This window comes from Rhynchophorus ferrugineus, unplaced genomic scaffold (assembly GCF_030347505.1).
Source record: "Rhynchophorus ferrugineus isolate W39M unplaced genomic scaffold, kcgeb_rfMv2 rfM8, whole genome shotgun sequence".
Classification (NCBI taxonomy): domain Eukaryota; kingdom Metazoa; phylum Arthropoda; class Insecta; order Coleoptera; family Curculionidae; genus Rhynchophorus; species Rhynchophorus ferrugineus.
The window spans coordinates 1483373-1504373 of NW_027472587.1; the positions used below are offsets into that span (position 1 = coordinate 1483373).

At 32.9% G+C, this 21001-nt stretch overlaps 1 protein-coding gene across 1 annotated transcript; it reads left to right on the forward strand.

The window, feature by feature from the left end:
- Positions 1–14402: 14402 nt before the first annotated feature.
- On the forward strand, positions 14403–16441 carry LOC143201477 (uncharacterized). Its single transcript, XM_076412581.1, has 2 exons — positions 14403–14544; positions 15696–16441. Exons 1-2 carry the CDS (start codon positions 14494–14496, stop codon positions 16368–16370), a joined length of 726 nt encoding a protein of 241 aa, XP_076268696.1. The 5' UTR covers positions 14403–14493; the 3' UTR covers positions 16371–16441.
- The last annotated feature ends 4560 nt before the right edge of the window (positions 16442–21001 follow it).

Consider the following 21001-nt stretch of genomic DNA (forward strand, 5'->3'; position numbering starts at 1 on the left):
GCCCTCCAAGATACAACCAAAAAAAAGAAAATTACTTGAATGTTCTAAACAACCTAGGAGAAAAATTTATAATCGGTGGTGATTTCAATGCTAAAAATACAAGATGGGGATCTAGAATGACGACAACTAAAGGTAATGAATTACATAAAGCAGCTGCTGAGCTAGGGTGCAGTTACATGTCGACAGGAAAACCAACTTATTGGCCTACCGATCCAGAGAAAACTCCAGACCTGTTAGACTTCTTTATAGCTAGAAACATAACCACTAACTACATGGAAGTTGAAGAAAATTTTGACTTAAGTTCAGATCACACACCTGTGATTTTGACGCTGAGTGAAAACATTATAAGAAAACAACAAAACCCAACATTAACCAACAAGAGGACAGACTGGGAAGGATTTGTTGAAGAAATAAACAATCGAATTCAACTAAATGTTCCCCTTAAGACAGAAGACCAATTAAATTATGAAACCGAAAAATTCGTTGCAGACATCCAACAGGCTGCTTGGAATAACACTCCAGAAATTAAAACTTCAACCAAAGGAATAAATTACCCGAAAGAAATCAAGGAAATGGTAGCTGAAAAACGAAAACTACGGAAAAAATGGCAGCAAAATAGAACACCTGAAAATAAGAATATCTTAAACAACATAACACAAAGGTTGAAGAGGGAAATTTTGGAAATTAAAAACAATTCCATAAATAACTATCTACGAAATTTAACAGACGACAAGAACACAGACTATTCGCTCTGGAAAGCCACTAAATACCTAAAACGATCCTGTCTACATAGTCCTCCGATAAGAAACATGCATGGAAGTTGGGCACGCAGCAACCTGGAGAAAGCAGAAGCATTCGCTGACCATTTAGAGAAAACTTTCAAACCAAACGAAAGTGAAATTGAACATACTTTACCGGACATAGACGGCGAAAATTCGACAATTCAATTAACAACTCCGAAAGAAGTCACCAACGTTATTAAAACAAACATCAAGCCAAATAAATCACCAGGCTATGATTTAATAACAGGGCAATTGCTGCACAATCTGCCAAGAAAGGGTATTATAAAGCTCACTAACTTAATCAATGCAGCATTTCGACTGAAATATGTCCCAGACGTTTGGAAAATGGCTGAAATAATAATGGTTCCAAAACCTGGAAAATCACCAAATGATATAAAAGCTTATCGACCTATCTCACTGTTACCGATGATAGCTAAGGTATTTGAAAAGCTCCTCTTGAAAAGATTAAAACCAATTATAGAGAGAAAAAACCTAATACCAACACACCAGTTTGGGTTTATTACCAAACATTCAACGATTGATCAAGTGCATAGAATAACAGATGTTATTGAAAAAGCCTATGAAGATAATAAAGTATGCTCAGCTGTATTCTTAGATGTAGCACAAGCTTTCGACAAGGTATGGCACAAAGGCCTCGTCCATAAGCTACAGAAAATATTACCGAAGCAACACACCGAACTATTAAAATCCTACATCACAGCCAGAATGTTTAGAGTGAAACAAGAGGAAGCTTACTCTACAATAAAAGAAGCTAAAGCAGGTGTACCACAAGGAAGTGTACTGGGGCCAATTCTGTACCTACTTTATACATGTGATATACCACAAATCGAAAACATTACAATGGCTACATTTGCTGATGATACTGCTATTCTTGCTGTCGGAAACAATAGCGAAGATGCAACCAGAAACCTACAACAGGCTACTGACGCTATAAATAAATGGACCCAAATCTGGAAAATACAAATTAACCAAAACAAATCTGTGCATGTTCAATTCACCTATAAACAGGCCGCGCTTACACCATTGACCATAAACCACACTGTCATACCATACAGCAATAATGCTAAGTATCTCGGAATGACACTTGATGCAAAACTACGGTGGAAGGAACATGTCAAAAAGAAAAGAAAAGAACTTGAGTTAAAATATAGAAAAATGTATTGGCTAATTGGAAGAAAATCTCAATTAACTATACATAATAAATTACTTCTATATAAACAAATATTAAAACCTATATGGACATACGGAATACAATTATGGGGATGTTCCGCAAAAAGCAACATAAATCTAATACAAGTTTTCCAGAACAAAGTCCTAAGAAGCATCGTAGGTGCACCCAGATATTACCGGACCATTTTTTTACATCGAGATCTTCAGATACCGACTGTCAATCAAGAAATCAAAAGAATTGCAAAGAGACATGAGGAGAGACTTCACTCTCATGTTAATTTCGAAGTATTACAACTCTTGGACAACACCAAAACCGGACGCAGACTCAAAAGGACCAAACCATTTGAACTTGTGTAGTGTGTTGTAGTGTAGTGCAGTGAGGTGCATTAGAAAAAACTCAAAGTGTTAAAACAATTATTATTATGTTAGAGACTATGTAGGACTGATGAGTCCTATTAGATATATACCTAGATTTAAGCTATTATAAGGACAAATTGTAGGTTAGTCGGCAACGACTAGTAACAATGTATATAATTATAAAAAAAAAAAAAAAAAAAAAAAAAAAATATGACAACATCATTGCTCATAAAAAGTTACTGAAAGCACGCCACAACGTCAAATTTAAACCGATTGATTTGACTCAGCTAAATTTCAGCTTTATTGCCTTAAAATTTGGTTGGGCTAGTTCGGTCATAATATTTTTGGTAGAGACATATATGATTCCAAAATTAAAAGAATGAATAAATTTTTCTTCATTTATTTCGACTTGCATAATAGTTACCGAGGAATTTTTATAGATATTGGCTGACGTGGCTTCATGTGACAAGCGCTTCATTTTGTGGATACTTATAGAAAAATGACCACATGATACCGTTAATCGGTTATGGCGGTAGTACTTCCACTGACAACAGAACCTTCGAAGGTCACGGATTCGAGCTTCAGTTCTGGTTGTGGTTAAAATAAATGAGATACATTCGTCACTCTTGTGACTTCTATGTATTTGGCTTTGCGCTTTGCAGACACTTTTTGATGGATGGAATGTTTGTTCGTTGGTTTCAACTGAGACTGAATTGGGTTCATTTTCTGTCCAATTTACTTGAGTAGTTTTCGTTTCTTGTAGGTGGGAGTCTTCAGATGTAGAATTTCGCCGTCACTTGCCACTCTTTTCTATCCTTACCGATTTTACCGATACTCAAATGAGGTTAATGTGTCATTGTTTGACAAGTTTTCCCCCAGATATAGTATTCGCTATATCTTTTTCTTGTTTCCTTAGAACTTGAATAAGTCTATCAATTTTTCATTTATTTCCTTGGTTTCTTTTTCGATATCGATTTTATACGATATCGATGCGTTTAGTTATTCGTTGAAATTCTTGTTCTTTTCTGGGATCACTACTAAAAGCAGGCCAAACACTGACTAAGATATTTCTTCTAAAGCAGTGAATATCTATAGCTACCACAGTAAACGTCAGTCTAAATATAACCGTTATTATAACAGAATATTAGTGCTGGTGGATAGCAAATTTTGGATGTAGAGTGTACAAAGATAGGATTTTTTGTGAACTTTGAACTAAAGAAATTGGTACGATGTATTTTACTTACAGTATTGTTGCACAGTATTCATATAATATCATTGTAAAACTAAAACGTATCAATTTCTCGTTCAGCTAGAATTTTCAATTTTAGTTCTTCATATGCTTTAGCTTACCCATAAAGTTTTGTTAGGTTTAAAATTCAATAGAGTTTTATATGCTTGTTGAAATTATATACTAACTGCTACCCGTCTACTTCGCTGCGCATATAATAAATTTTCATTATACCACCGAAAAATATAAACAAAATATTTTATTTTAAAACCATGACAAATATAAATCTAGAAACTATCTGTACTGATTATATATAGTAATGCGAATAAACGCCCGTTTACTGGACGCAACATAACAAATGTTTTACTCTTAGGTTCGAAACTTCAGAAGCAAGTTAAAGTATGTAGTTCATTAATTTAGCGTGGAGAGTCATTCAAGTATCAGCGAGTCAGCGAAACTTAAGAATAGCTGAACAAACGAAAGCTGTTGATGCGACTGTTAAAAAGCTTCGTATTTTATAAAAATACTTGGCCTTCCACTTTAATGTAGACATAAGTTTTCCTTCTTAATTTATATTATTCTAAAGAGTGTTATTTAGAAAAGTCTATTATGCTTAGAAAATATAAAACGAGGCAAGTTTTTTCCGTTACTCACAACTTTGTAATTTGAGTAATAAATATTTGTTAAATTTGAGAGTCTTAAAAGTTAATAATGTTAGATAAACTTGCGATTTTTTTTCTTTATCTATTTATATAAATTGCCTAATTGACATAATATCATAAATTATTCATAGTATCACTTGTTTAGTGTTTTAAGTTTGTATTCGAAACTGAAATGACAAATGTTTTCCTTCTTACTTAAATTTAATAAGTAATTTAACAAGTGTTCTAATGAACCTGGGCTTAACAAGAAAAAACATACAATTAAATTGTTTCCAAAACTAAAAAAATCTTTTAAAACGCAATATTGTGTAAACATTTGAAGTTAATATATAGACAGCTTTGCAAGTTTAGTGTCTATTCTCTCTTCATCTATGTATAAAATCCTTCCATTTTTTCTCTGTTCAGTCTTCTTGTTTCCATTGAGGTTTTTCCTATCTTCTGAAGAATCTCTGCTACATTCATTCCTGGTTCGCTTATTATTTTTACCAACTGAGTTATTTGCTTTTTTGTATTATTTCATTAATTCAATAGTGAAGTCTTTTTTATTTTTTGACTTATTGAAACATTTCATTTCTGCTATTTGTATCTTACTTTTACCTCTTTTTAACAATATCCACAGGCAACAGTATGTTAAGGTTGGTCTGTAAAATACTTTGTAAACTCCATTTTAAATTTGCTTGATATTCCCATTTTCTGAATGAATTTCCCGTTTATAACGAAATACAAATTAATTGTTTTTCCAATTCCACTGACCACATTTTATTCATTGTCATTCCACATTCCCTTAGTATATTCAATCAAAATTTTGTATAGGTATTTTGGCTTATTAATCTACCCAAAGTCTTAGTAACAAATAACACTTGAAGAACTGTTTAGCCTGGCTGGCTATGTGCTCTCACCTTCCAAGTTGATTCTAGTTCGTTCTATCACTAATAGTTCTTCATAAGTCAGTAATTTTATATTTCTATATCAACCACTACATTTTACGAAAGGCATTACTTTTTACGAGAAACATAATAAATTGTCATCAAAAGGCGTTCCAGGAGACTATCTGTTTCTCAACCAACATGTTGTTGCCGCAGAACTTTGAACATTCTTTACAAGAAAACATTCATATGTGTTAGAAATTAAAATAAAAAGACCATATTTGTTTAAATAACACACCTTTATTTAACAAAAATACTGGTTTATTGTCCGATAAGTAAGACATAACAATGTGTTTCGAACAATGGACCAAATGAGACTGTTTTGGAATCATTCGGTGGTCGCTGATTTATGCTGACTTAGTATTTGGTTCTTGTATCGTAGCTTGGATTCAAATTCTAACATATATATTGGTCCATTCATCGAAACACCTTGTCATATCTTACCTGTCAGACCAATAAACCAGCGTTTTTGTCGTCTTTTATTTAAACAAATATGGCCTTTGGTCAATAAAACTACGTATACTCTTTAATTATATTAATATATATATATATATATATATATATATATATATATATATATTGATGAGCAGCATTAACTGTATGTAAACACTCATGACGAGATGAAGGCTTATAAATTGTTATGCATCGATGTTATACCAGAAGTACGGATTTCATGCCATTTTAAATTTGAACTCTCGAATCTGCATGGACCCTGAATGTTAATGTGTACATTAAGCCTATTCAAATCGTCTCATTTCTGTAAGTAGTCGTATTAAATATTTTCACATTCTAACCCGCCGACTGCGCCCAAGATGGCCATCTCCATCTGAACGGAATCGTAATGGTAGAGGTCGCGCGGGTCGAGAATCTCCCCAGCAGACCCAGAATATCAGAACAGTCACCAGGACGTGCCGAGCTTCACAAATCGGTGCAGCTTTCGGCCATTAAATATTATAATTGAAGATCGCTATGTGCGCTATTGTTTACGGATCTCGTAAAATCTTACGACCCATTTTGTCATCAATTTAGATCACGTGATTTGTAATCAAATGGAGGCCGTACGGACGCTCGCCGATCGTACGGCCGTTCTTTGTGGATCGGATGGGATCGTCGCTATTCAAACAATGAGTTTCTAATAGCTGCCGAGGCATTAGCGTTAATTAAAAACCGACATTATAGCGTGGGGTGACGTACATTATTTGATTTCGATCATATTTAATCAACTACTGCCCATGTCAATATTTGATGAATGATGAGAAAACGATAATATTAACTGATTATCAAAACCACACGATTTCATAATGTGGTACTATTTCTATATATTAGTTGGCTTAGCGAAAATTTTGCCTCCCTTTTGGAAGAAAACGGTAACACCTGGTGAAATTTGGCACGGTTACAGCTTATAATTGGGAAGAATTTTGTACCTAATATTTTTATATAATATGCACTACAAATAAATATATTGCATTAAAACGAAAAACGCCACCGAGCGACACAAAATGTATAAATAAACTCAGCTGATAGCCGTGCGGGCTCAGAGTTTAGCTCGCCGACAATAACGTACTAGGATCGAATCTCGCTGGGGCTAAAGATTTTTTATAAAATACTGTAAACTAAAATAAACGATAACGGTCGTTAAAATGAAGTGAGTGTTTGACGTTGCTAATTAACACAACTTTGTTGGGACGACAAAATATATAAAACTACAGCGCCTACGATACGCATATACGGTAGATTATTCGTCGTTTCTGATGTACTTCAGTCATCTACGCACGCGTAATTTTTAAAATCAGAATCTGGCAACATTGTACCGCAAAATGCCGGAAGGCAAACCTTTAAATTCTACATTTGAAATGATATTAAAACATAATACCACAAGCCCAGAATATGTACAAATGGAAGTGGATCAAAATTAAAATGATATAGAAGGTAAATTGAACGAGTTAGTCACACTTCTGTTTATAATTGTTACCATTAATATCTAAACTGGTTTACTTTATTTGTAGTGCCTATTTCCATCGTTCCAGTCCCACAACAAGGGTGTTTGAAGCAAGTATCATCAACATTTGAACAAAGTCCAGAAGATAATGGTAAAGTTTGTATTCATTTCCAACTATTCTTACCCTTAATTACTTGACTCTATAACTTCAGTCCAGATATTCCTATAAGAGCAAACAAAGTTTTACGTTCTACCGTAGTGTACATCTCAGGTTATTTACTAAAACTTTGCAAAAAAGAAATTAAGTGTGACATACAATTATGAATAAATCAGTAGACTCACAAATTGAAACTGATTCTATAAAGGCAAGACAATATTCGTGCCCCAGACTCCAAAAAAATTGTTTTATTATACTCTTAGTAGGTCTTTCAGCTATATTTAAAAAAAATTAAATTTAAAATCCAATTATACATTCCATAATGATATTTGGGATAAAATATTAAAAGTATTAACAAGATGTGCTATATACTTTTGATTAAAACAGATGAACAGAATATTAAGAGGGAAATACTCAAAGATTGCTTTCAGTATAAGAAAACAAAAGGCCAGAATTCTGATAGATCCTATTAAATTTATGGCACTAAATAAATATGAAATAAAAAAAAGAGATAATTTTGATTTACAATGCAGCAAAGTTTTTTGCTTACGGTTTTATATATATGTATATAATATTTATATTTTATTGATATATTTATTTTTATATTATATTTATATTTTGTGGATATATTTACATTATATATTTATATTTATTGTTATAGATTATATTTATATTTATTTATTTTTAAATAGTATATATATATTTAATTGAATTTTATTTAATAAATTTATTTTAGATAAAAATAGTTTTTTATTTAAATTTGATTGGTCAATTAAAAATGACGTCAAGGCTACCACGTGCGAAACATTACTAATGAGCCAATCAAATGTCTTCACAGTAAAATATTTTTCTTACAGGTGTCTATAATGCAGATTTAAATTGACCAATCAAATTACTTGAATGGCCCATTATGGCTCCCTCTGAATGTTGGTCAAAGCAAAACTTTGCGCCAGAGTCCCCTATTGAGTTCATTCTCTGTTACTCTATGATTATAGTCACGTAAAGTTTTTTGTACTCAGAACAAAAGTGCCCGCTTTATCGGAAGGTAACAGAGCTGCGAAAGACCGACATATGTGAAAATTTCATCCCAACATAGATTAACAAAATTCGAGAATAACAAGAATCGTCTGTTTTTTTTTTCTTACAAGATATTTCGAATTTCGAATTCAGCTTTTGATTTAATTTTATGTCTGGTGATGAAAAAGAAGAATAGAAAAATAGTTCTTGTTTAAGGACTGTTATTAATTAACATGGTTCTGTAGAATATACCATGGTAATAGGATTGAACTAGAGGTAATTCTAAAGAGTGTCAATTTTTTTGCAAATTTTAGCGACTTAAAAGTAACTAAATGAATTTTTTAATTAAGCACTAATCGAATATTGCAGTTAATAAATATGTTAATTTTGTGCATCAAGAGTTAAAATGAATGTTGCATAGAATAGTTTATATAGAACTCATAGTATTATAGAATTTGAAATACTCATTTGTTGGTGAGTTGTTAGTTTCCATGTGAGACATAAGACAAAGTAGAAAACAATAGATAAATGAAAGCTATAGAAGACAAACTAACGATGAGCTATCTGCAAGGGCGAGGTGGAAGAGTGATATAAATAAGTAAATAACAATGCAATTTTATTTAAAGATTTAGGTAAAGAAATTGTTATTTTAATCAACCTGGTGTATTTATTGTTTATGTAATATATAATTTAGGTGAAAGATATGGATAAAAGATAAGGACTAATGGATATTGGATATTTCCAAACTGTAAAAAATAAATTACCTAATAGAGTTTGTAATTATCTTCATATACATGCTATACAAGTCAAATATCAATTTTAAAATTGTTTTATTCATATAGTCTCTGTTTTAACCATTTTATTTAAACCTTTACGAATATTCACTTTGACAAAAACAATTTTCAACCCATTCCTCATCTAAGGAGTGAAATTCGTTGATTTATTATCTTATTCGTTAATTCGATCTAATTTATGCCAAATTTCCATTTAGATGTTATTTGAAATTGTATAATGTGACTATTAGACATATATTGAGGTTCATGTTTTAATATCTAATTCCAACGCATTATATTCCTATTATCAATGAAATATTTTAAAATCTGTACAAATTGTTTCCTTTATTCAAGAACCAAATTTTGTTGATGGAAATCTCTAATTATATTTCAAAGTTTCGTCTAAATTATATATGAGGGGTCCATCAAAGGAATATATAAATTTTAGTTCATCATTTATAAAATAAATAGAGATGGTTTACTCAATAAAAATCTATTGTGCGTTGAAAATGAAAATGTATATTGTCATTCATGTCTTAATATTTAATCCAATTTCTTTATATTATAATTATCAACAAAAATATTTTTAAATATGTAAAAATTATTTCCTTGGTCTTTCATTGGTCTAAATGTGCGGCGAAAATGAAAGTAATTTTCATTATGTTTTGCTTTTTTTTTTCAACCAAAAAGCCAAAACTGTTGACGCCAAGAAATGCGATGAAAATGTTTGATGGGATTAGAAAGGAATTCTTTAACGATTTAAGAGTCGATGTCAATGAGCGGCATGGAGGATCAAAAAATTGAACAATAGTTCAGTTCTTACTTTCAGCAGGATCAGCAGAGTTTTTGTGTCAAGCCGAGACTGTTTAGAGGGTTCTATATGCGATGTTTACATTTCGAACCATTTTAACATAGAGATTTCAATGTTTCCCAGACAAAAAAGAAGAATATTCTGAGGTGTATTAAGGTCATGAGTTAGGCCAGGAGAAACTACGTCGACACAGAAGCGAAATATTCATGGATATAATATAACGCGGATGCTATAACTGAATTAAATGGTCGCTGAAGATGCCTACAGACGTCAAATGAAGAAATTGAACGACCTATTGTTTCAGAAAAGATCATTAATAGCAAGTAACAGATGCAGAAATGCTCTTTCCATGTTAATATTTCGAATCGTTCTTTCTACAGTTTCAAATGAAGACTGAAGAAGTACGACAATCGATGACTGGAGTGCTGCCAAACCAACTTCGCTCTTTCGACAATGAGTCATCACGTCAGAATGCTAAGAAAAAGTGGTAGAAAATTAGTAGTAGTACCAATTTTTTTCAATAAAGGCCCCTTTAAAATTAAAAAAAAACATTCGGAATACGAGTAAGCACCTAATAGTTTGTTAATAGTGTTTACAATGCTTGATTTTGCTTCACCACCGAATTCAGCTTAAATGGCCCCGCTGATTTATTTCTCGTTACAAAACTCAAATAACCACTTCCAGGACGTCGTTTTCAGTTTATAGGAGAAAAACATTTTAATAAATTGGATTATTCGTTGATACAAATCGATTGAATATCTTGCAAAACATTGCTTGGATGGAGTTTTCGATGTTCTTCAAGTTGACTGATTCCTGCATGAGTTGTACGACTACTTATATGAATCAACTGACTTAGGAGGCAGGTTTTAAAGAAGCCGATTCACTTGCTATAGTTAATCATTTTAGTATGTATTTCTATAGTTTTTAAACTTTTTTGAGATATAATTTAGTAATATTGTTGTTGAATGTTTCCCGTTAATGAATATGAGTTTACCACAGACTGTTAAACTGAATTGATACCATTAATATCAACATCGTGCTGCAAATATTGCAAAAATCTACATGAAAATTATTAGTTCACTATCCTTATAGCAATCTATAACAATTTTGTTGACGCAGATGTGCATTCTGTTAATAACATGATTAATATCAAATTAATTAACTTCGGCACTAATATAATTATATTTATTTATTTACGCACTCGTTTCGCTATCAGATTGATTAGATACTCGAACGAACAGCGATAAAACAAAGAGATCTATTTTGGAAAAAGGCACTCGATATGTACATAAATATTCCACAATGGCTCTTGAAAATAAATCGTAACTGTACAAGTGTTTATTACTTAGTGATTAACAACAATGTTTCGATAAACATTAACTGAATTATCCCATCTGTTTTGTTGTTGAACACAAGGACAATCAAGTAATAACTTCAATCTGATATAGTTAATTAAATTGAAATGTATAATATTATTTAAAGATAATTATGAGATAATGGGTTTATAGTTCTTTAGCTTCAAAGTTTTAGTGTGTGTAAGGAAAATTTAAAAAAGATATATAATTTCTCAAAAACTGCTGCAATTATTCGTTCAATAGGTTTGTAAAATGTCTTAATAGTTTCCAACGGAATGTTGTCTCGTTTCTGTACCAAAATATCAGCCAATTGTTTCAGTGATGTTAAAGATGGAAATCTACTCCCCATTCTCTCCTGTAAAATGCATAAGGGTTCAATTATGATCAAACTAAGGGTAGACCTCTTTGATTATCTGTATGGGTGCATTATTAACTTGTAATATGACAGTACATTCGCAGTATTCCGACCACTGATATGAATGAGAGCACGAGCTGAATACTATAATAGTACCGCCCAAATTTGAACGGAACTTCCTCCTAGTTAACTCTAGGAAGGATTCAGTCCAGATTGTAGGCTTCTTTTAGAGTTCTCAGTACTTAAATCAGGAAAAAGTTTGTAGGAAACCGTGTAAACTATGATTCATCTAGCAATTGTATATTAAACTATGCATTCTTCCAATGACCAAGTGTTGAGGTTTTATGATCATTGCACCACTTCTTTCGTAGCTTAGCGTTGGCTTCCGTTACTCCGTTATCCATTTTTCAACGATCTATTGTTTCCATCGCAGAACAAAGCGTATAATATTTTGAAATATAACCTACAAGACTGCACATGTAAATTGAGTGAAACATACGCATGGCATTATTTACACGAAAGCACTGTCGTCAATATGCAACAAGATATAAATTTTAGCCATTATAGTAATAGCTGCACCGTTACACATATAAGATATCCCTGGAACCAATCGTACATACTCCAGCTCCTACTACAAAACATAATCCAGCAAATTATAATAGGTGTAAACCATTATCATTTTTTCTCCATATCCAACATATAGTTCGTTCAATAAAACAGTGACCTCCGAACATCCGAATTGATATATATTATCGAAGGACTTAAAACTACAATTAATTATATAGTTATAATAGTTTGTTGGTTAGGGTTCTGTTTTGTTATATTGACATTAAACTCTTTTTCACCCATGAGATAGAGTTCTAGGCGCGTTTTTTACGTAATGGTATCCCCTGGAGGCCTAGTTCACCTAATTAATAATTGTATATCCAAGTAATATATTTTTCTTTCATTGGAAAGCATATTTACCTTTTACGTTTAGTTTTTTAGTTCTTAATAAAAATAAATTTAATCACTGTATTATTTCTAATAAATTTCCCCTATCTGCGAAAGAGTGTACTAACACTTACAATTTACACATTAACAATGACACACATACGTGTGCACATAAATCTTTCACACTCTGCTACAGTGAAAGTTCATACTCTGCTAAGATTTCCTACAGTTATCGTATATTAATTTTATACTCACCTTTAGTTGTATCGACTATCATCACTTTGTCTTAGGAATTGTCAGCAATGAATCATAATCCCATATTCAGAAAGTTTCATTCAATTTAATAACTAACCTGTTAACATTTGTTCATGATTTCAAAATTTGTCAATTTCTTCTGCTTCAATATGTCTGTCCGTTACGGTTTCCAGCGTGTAGAACAATATACCTGCAATGATTTACTAATAAATGTTATGACTAATAAAGACTAATCATTTGTTATTCCACGGTAAATTTTTTCCATCAAGTTTTGTTTATCTTAAGGCTATTTTTATGATCATCCATGAGTGGCCATGGCAATGGGACTAATATACCCATATTGGTCCCATTCTGAAATATCACTGTGTCACCAAACTACACAAATTGAAATAATGTCTTCCTTGGTTTTATTATATGCTTTTAAAAATTGTATTCTTTGTAAAGGAATATTAAGAGGTTCCATTAGACTTCTTGGATACTTTTCGAACTAACTGTTTCCTCTCAAATAATTGCATTAATTTATATATTTCAAATATTTGTTCTCTAATAGAGCTGATCTTGATTTGTCACCCGCTTCGTATGAAGACGGTTTCTCTTCGGTAGATCCAAGATTACATTTTTAATTTTTTGAGATATTGCAGTAGCCGTGTCCATACTAATATTCAGTGCACGTTAAAATATTTTCAATAATAACCGCAGTAACTTTATATTTAAGCGTAAAAGTGTTTACCTTTCGAATGAATTTTACTGGTAAGAAGAGTCCTCCATTATTTCGTTCCTGTTTCAAGTAACAGATTAGAGACGTAAACTCTTCTGTCTAGCGTAGGCATTTTTAATCAGAGTAATAATAAGCAGCGATTTGAAATTTATCAAAACAAGCAATGTGTTAAAACAACCTTTGCCGGATTATAACCTGTAGTTATTATAACTAATATTTTGAAGAATTTTGCAGACGTTTGATAACAGGACGACTTTTACAGGCTGATTCAGTTACATGTTCAAACGTATCAGACAGCATTGTGTCCCTTTTTAACTTAAATAAAATGAGAAGGAAAATATTGTCTGATTCAAAAACGAATTTACAATTTGCGACAAGCAACACATTAAACATCTTGATGACTTGACGTTATTTTGAATAGATTATATCTTATAATGTATTGTATTATATTTTAATTTCCTAAGCTTTCATGTGCATTGAAATTCTCAGTCATAATGTATAAATCCTTTTTTAACATGCAAGGTGTACTATATAGCATGGTAATCATAGTCATTATATATCCCTTGTATTAGACCAACGGTCATTCCAACTCGGCATGTTTAAAGAACAAAATGTTTATTTTCATATCCTAGTGCAATATCGGATTAGATTTTTGGTGAATGAAAATGTATTTATTTCAGAACATAATGAATAAATCTAAAAAAACCATTTCTAATATCTAAAAAATAGTTCGCCTTATGAGCCAATCTTCGATTTCTACGATAGAAATAAATCGGCGATCTATCAAATCCTGTCGTAAAGTTAAGCTATTTAAACGCTACATAAATATTTGTTGATTTAAAAAAGAAATCTATATTTTTTCGAGTTTCAAGGTTAATTGTGAAAGTCCAAAGTAACGGCTAATAAAAAAATGCAATCCACTGATAGTTAAAATCAATAATAGAAAAACTGCATCGATTATAAGATAACATTTTACTATATTAATGTGCATTTGTGCGAGAATTCATTATTGAGTGTTGTGAAATACGATAAAAATGTCTATGAAAATTGTGATAATCACTGCTCTAGCACTACTGGCAACTCAGGTAATATACAGCTTCAATTTTAAAGTATTCTTTCTTCAATTTTTTGTATTATTTCTATGACTAAATCAATTTAAATCTGTTCTTGAACCTATACACTATGGAACAACTTAATAATAAATACTGTGTTTTTTGTCAAATGAAATATGCGTATCGTGTTATATATTGAAATATTTTATTATCTATCTACTTGTATTTTGACCATTTTTGTTTTAAGAGAAATCTTATCTGATGGCTTCATTCAGATTGAGTTTCCTATTACTGATCATCTATCTTTTTCAGTTGTTTAGAATGTTCTTTGACACCCGCAAATGATTCACTAAACTCATTGATTCTTCAAAAGAGTGGAAATCAATATTATACATGCTTATATCTATCGCAGTAATTTTTTAACACCACTATTCTTTGAATTAAACGATAATTATGAAATTTAATGAAAATGGGAGATATGGAAAATATTAGAAGCTTGCATGTACTTCTAATATTTTTTTTTTTCACTTTAGAAAGTTTTATTTTATTTACTTATTGAGAAAATCATTACAATATATATCATTTAAGATATTTTTCATCATTTTATACAACTTTTTCCCATTTTTGTGGCAACATGCAACAACTTCTTCATTCCTTTATCACTGTGTGACGTCCAAGCTATGCTGCCGTATTGACCTGAATAAATGGTTATCAGAAGGCGCTATATCTGGGGAGTACGCTGGGTACAGCAGAACCTCCCATTCGAACTGTAATTGTCAATCCATTACAACTTTTGCAATTTCTGACGAAGTGTTGATATGCAATACGTGATTCAGTTGGTTTAACCGAGGTCGGTGAACACCTACTGTAGCAATTCCCTTGATTTTAGCAGTTTATAATACACCTCACCTTACTGGTACCGCTAATATGCACAGCAAGACTTTATGGCCGTAAATATTCAGCTTCGATATTAACATAGACGGAATCACAGATTTTTGTACTTGGGATTGTCGTAGTAGATCCACTTTTGATCATTAGTCACAATACATCACAGAAAACTACTTTATTATGTGCATATACAAAAAGTAAATCCGAATGTATTATCACTTGATTGTAACATGTTTGCCTCTAGAAATGCCATAGACTCATTGTAAATTAATCTATTATATCTGTATTAATTACAGGCCATAGAATGTAAGGTAGCCAAAGTAAACGGTGCTTTTGATGACATAATCGAGATTGCCGAGGAAGTTCTGAGGAATGCCACAGTGGAAGCTGATAAACTGATCAGTGAAGCGAAAAAGGACATTGAAAAGGTCGTTGCCAAACTGGACAACTTGGTTGACCACGTAGAGGAAGACGTCAAGAAGTTCGTCGATGAGGAACTGAGTGCATTGAACACGGAAATCGATAAACTGAAGCAAAACGCCAGCGGAGTTACGAAGGAAGTTCTCCAATGCGTCGAAGACGTAGAATCTGACATATCCGATTTGGAAATCTATGCGGTCAATGCGTCGGTGGCGTGCGCCAATGCTGATGTGGAGCAGTTCTTAAAAGACGTCGAGCAAATACTTGATGATATAAATAACTCGGTTGCTCAACTTGAACCTCAGGCCGACGAACTGGACAAATGCAAGAAGGAACTGATACCGATTGATTGTATCGATAAGGTCGTCAAAAACATTGAGGGAATCGTTAAGAGTTTCCCCGAGCAATATTCCGCAGACGTCGCCAAAGTTGAGCAAGACTTTGTCGAGCTTGCAGAGGATATTAAGGAGTGCGCGGAAAAAATTAAACCAGAGGTCCGGGAAAAAGCTCATAAGCTGTACGAAGACTTTGATAATTGTATAAATAAGTAATAATGAGATTATTTATTTTAAATTTGTAATATAATATAAAGATAAAATAAAAAGAAAATGATATAAATATATATTCAAGCATATTATTACATATTTCCCACTATACTTAAATGCCATTTAATTGTGTATGTTATAACGATTGTAACTTAATACAAACTTACTTTCTATACTTCCACCCCCTCCGCCCAATCTGTAATAATAATTTATTGTCTTTTCTCCTTGGGCTTTAAAATCTCTTAGCTTCACCACAGAGATCGCACTAGCACCACTAAAAATACATTAACAACACCCTCCAAATCTCACTGGCCCAACCTCACTGACAACAAACTCTTTCAGAATAAACCATATTTTTTACCAACCTACCCACGCCGCCACTCAGCACTCACCCCATTATAATCAATGCGCTTTTGGTAAAATTTATGTACTTTCCTACGTTTGGCTGATGGAAAGTATTGCTGTGTCTATATCTTTCTGAATCACTTTTTTGTTGACATATCTGAAGCATCACCTCCATGTTCTTAACTATTTCAATTTGACATTATTTATGGAATGATTTCAAAACTTTAGATAGATTTTTATTCTGTTTCCAATGTCATTATCCTTATTGGACTCTTTCGCTACTCTCGCGTATGTTTTTCTTGTAAGGTACTTCTAATTTTTTTATTGTTTTACAATTTAATGACAGCCTTCTCTCCTAGAGCGCTTGCTACATTTATCTACAAAACATTGCATGCAAAAATTAACTCCTCGTGCATACGTACCAAATGCACATACTTACAGATATTTTTTGGCTTGAAACCGGAAAGGGGAATCCTGTTACGGGGTTGGGGAGACCCGCAGGAATAAGCGAGTTGGACTAGTTATGTGGAGACTGCCTCTGGGTTAAGAAGCACAAGGGCCAGGCAAGTACATGGCATCGTTATCATACTATGCAACTCGCGGTACCTGTGTTAAAGGCTCGCCGGAGAAGGTCGAGACAATTTGGAGTTAGAGCACGACGAGGAAGTGTCGGCTGTGATAGAATAAGGCCACGATGAACCAAATGAGTTATTGGCCTCAAATATTGGTCAGCTTGGTAATATATCTATTGTCTGAGAGACGAAGAGTGGAGAAATATCTCGAGTAGCATGGGTGACGTCTGTTTCTCTATGAATTTTATTATTACTGACGGACCAGGGGGCATTGATTATTCTACTGAGAATTTTGTTCTGAAAAACTTGAAGACGTTCCACCTGGCTAGGTGAGACGTATTTGAGATAGGACACTGGAGGCGTATAGAACGACTGATCGAACCAGCACCTTGTACAGGAGAGATTTTATTGAGAGAGGAAGCCTGTTGACCCGGTTGATGAGCGGGGACAGCAAATTGACAATACCTTGACCTTTCTGAAGGGACCTTTGTATCTGGAAGATCCGCCTAAATTTGGGATCGAAGACAAGACCGAGCGATTTCGGCGTTCTCCATTTTAAGACCCGAAATGATTGATATGGGTTGACTTGCAACATCCAGAAATGTAACCACTAGACCATCTCATCGAGCTATTTTTGGAGTTTGCTTTGGATGTGCGGTACCACTCTTGAAAAAGCAAAGTAAGCAGTGTCGTTTGCGCAAAAAGCTGCCTCAATTTGTTATGCTTACAGAGATTATTATTTATCGTAAACAGGTAAATACAGACATACTTAAGCAAATAAATCTTACACACCCTAGAATATAGCATTTTACAGCTATTCCTACAAGTTTGATTGGTATACACATTATATATTTAATTGTAATATTTTATTTCCAATTTGCCTGAATGTTGTTGTTAATTTTCTCTATTAAATAATAAATGATTAAATTACCTCAATAACATTTTTAAAATATAAAATTAGAGGAAAAAATACTTCGTAACCACAGTTCTCGTAAAAAACACAACGCGTGGCTGGGAAATATCTCCAGCTAGTTTAGAATAAATGCGCGCCAGGAGCAGTCCTGGCGAATTAACACGCACGGTGGGGTCCTTTTGCTGACGTCTACACCTAATAGATAGTCCACTCTATTGTTTTCATTATTTTGTTCATATTCGCCAACATCTGTATACTGTCTCCTCAACGAATATCATATTCAACGAATCAAACGCTCTTAGGGACAATACGAATAAACGACTGGCTTTCTTCCAAATAATAGCCATAAAAGGTAATACTTTTAAAAATATAAAAAAATATGTATCGGTAATGGTTTGGTTTGTAAATAAAATAATATGTTTAAGTCTATGCTTTTATTTTAATGTAATAACTCTTTTAATATAGCCACTCAAATTGTCAAGAACTGTGTCGTCCTTTAACAAAAAGGCCTCAGCGCACTCAAAAACGTAAAAATTGTGTAGGCATCTGTGTACATAGATCGGTGTAATTATCTTTTCTAACAATAACTTGCTATTTAAGGAACAATGTCCAAGATGATCGTTTAGCTACAGCTTTACAAAATTTGTAATGGATTAAGTTAGCTTGAATCCTATTGGTAGTAAAGGCAGTTCTAAATTATTTTGTATAGGTACTTTACAATTATTATTCCGCTATATTATTGGAGTCTTCTGTGATGTTCCACTATTCATAGTAGGGATATATTTGTGTGCTGCCTTCTTGATTGCCTTTATTAGATGAATTATGTCAGCGTTAATGTAAAAAATACCTGCAAGGTATGAATTGGTGAATATGAAAAGAAGCTCTATATATCTCACAGTCCGCTTATTTAAATGTATATTTTAGATTGCCCCGAGCTATGTTGGCCACAAGAATAATCAAAGACCCGAAATAGACCCTTCTTGTCATAAAGGTGTTGCAAGGTCAAATTGCAAGTTACTGGTGGTAACATCACCTCTGTGAAATTTACCTCTTAAAGGTGTCAACTGCTGCTCAAGTGCAAGCACCTGCAATTGACCAAATGCAAAATATGGACAAATGGGACTGCCAAATGAAACAACTGACATGATCGAGTCTGGTATAACGATCTAGTTCTTCGATAGCTCGTTAAAAATAGTACTACGATAGGAAAGTGGAAAAAATATTTTATGTTTATACATAACTTCAGCATACTAGATCCCGTTAGAGACACTAACATCCAATTCCTTCTTCCGGAAAGTGGGACTTTGGAGGGCTGTGAAACATAATCTACTCCCCCTCAAATTATTCATTGGATGTTAAAAGCTTCCCAGAAATAATTTCCTTCAACTCTAGGAACAGATGCCCGAGGTTGCCAAATTAGGTCTCTTTTTGCGAATGTTGACATCTAGCGTGACCAAGAAGGTTATATTAATATTTGCCTAATTGTACTGGCTATTTCAATCGAATCATTTGTCCTTGGCTCTGAAACACTAGCCTCCATCTACTACTATCTAGCGACAAGTCGCTTTACAATATTGATCAAATCGCTACTGAACTGGCTGAAAGATTGCTACGAACATAATTTTGTATTTGCTTTTAATTCACATGTACCTCCATTTTTAGCAAAAGTTTATACGGGAAAAGCCCGAGATCACCGTCACTTTCATACGAAACTGAAATTTCTTATTTTTGCAACATACCCTAGGCTCTAAAGCTATTTGCTTAATCGCTGAGATTTTGAGGCATTCCCTAAATTTCAGGGAAATCCGTTTGAACTTGGCATAAATCTTGCTACAATAACATCTCCAACTCAACGTAAAAAATCTACCGGTATTTATCGCCCTGTTTGCAATTGGAGCCTTCAAAATTGCTATTTTTAAAAGGGCGAATGCAAGTAGTATAGTATTCAGTATAGTAGCGAGTATTCACATATGTTTATCTATAAAACATATTTCCAATAGGGATTTAAATTAAGAATCAAAAAGCTATGTTTCCCATAAAATACTTTTCTTAACACAGAGCTTGATATGGTTAGAGCACCAAGAAAGCATATACAACTGATTTTTGTAGGGAAATGATAATGTTTTGATAGAAATATAGTCATAAGCCATATTTAATAAATCCCTTAAAACGTACTTGCGTACCTCATAAATAAAATAATCATACATAAATATACACTAAATACATACAAGATAAAGAAAATCACGTAAACAAATTCCTTATATTATTTATCAGAATTCTATAAGTATGCAAAAGGTATATCACCTTTTCCGCCATATAGACCACCATCGATATTAATATATTTTGTTTGTTTATTATTTAACTTAAGTGTTGTCAGCAAATCAATTTAATTTACGACAAACATACACCTACAACTGATGATAAGATAATATTGAAGTTTTATATAAGTAGATATTGTGGTTATCGCGATGTTCAAGAAGCTCGTACTTATAGTTTTACATAATATCTATGATATAATAACGCCAAAATTGTAAAATGGTCTTATGACTTAGCGACTTCGTTCCAATTCACATTCCAAGTAATATTCGACATGCTATCACATTTCCGATTGCCAAATTGCATTATCTCTTATAGTTTTCGAGATATGGGCAATCGAAATTTTACACCTTAGGCTCTGTTTCTAACTTGGGCCAAAATTGTAAAATGGTCTTATGACTTAGCGACTTCGTTCCAATTCACATTCCAAGTAATATTCAGCATGCTAATTACATTGCCGATTGCCAAATTGTATTATCTCTTATAGTTTC

What these genes read in the sequence shown, in the direction of transcription:
- LOC143201477 (XM_076412581.1), top strand. Translation starts at nt 14,494, where the DNA reads ATGTCTATGAAAATTGTGATAATCACTGCTCTAGCACTACTGGCAACT. An exon ending in TAGCACTACTGGCAACTCAG is followed by an intron (nt 14,545 to 15,695) that starts GTAATATACAGC and finishes TATTAATTACAG; the next exon opens with GCCATAGAATGTAAGGTAGC.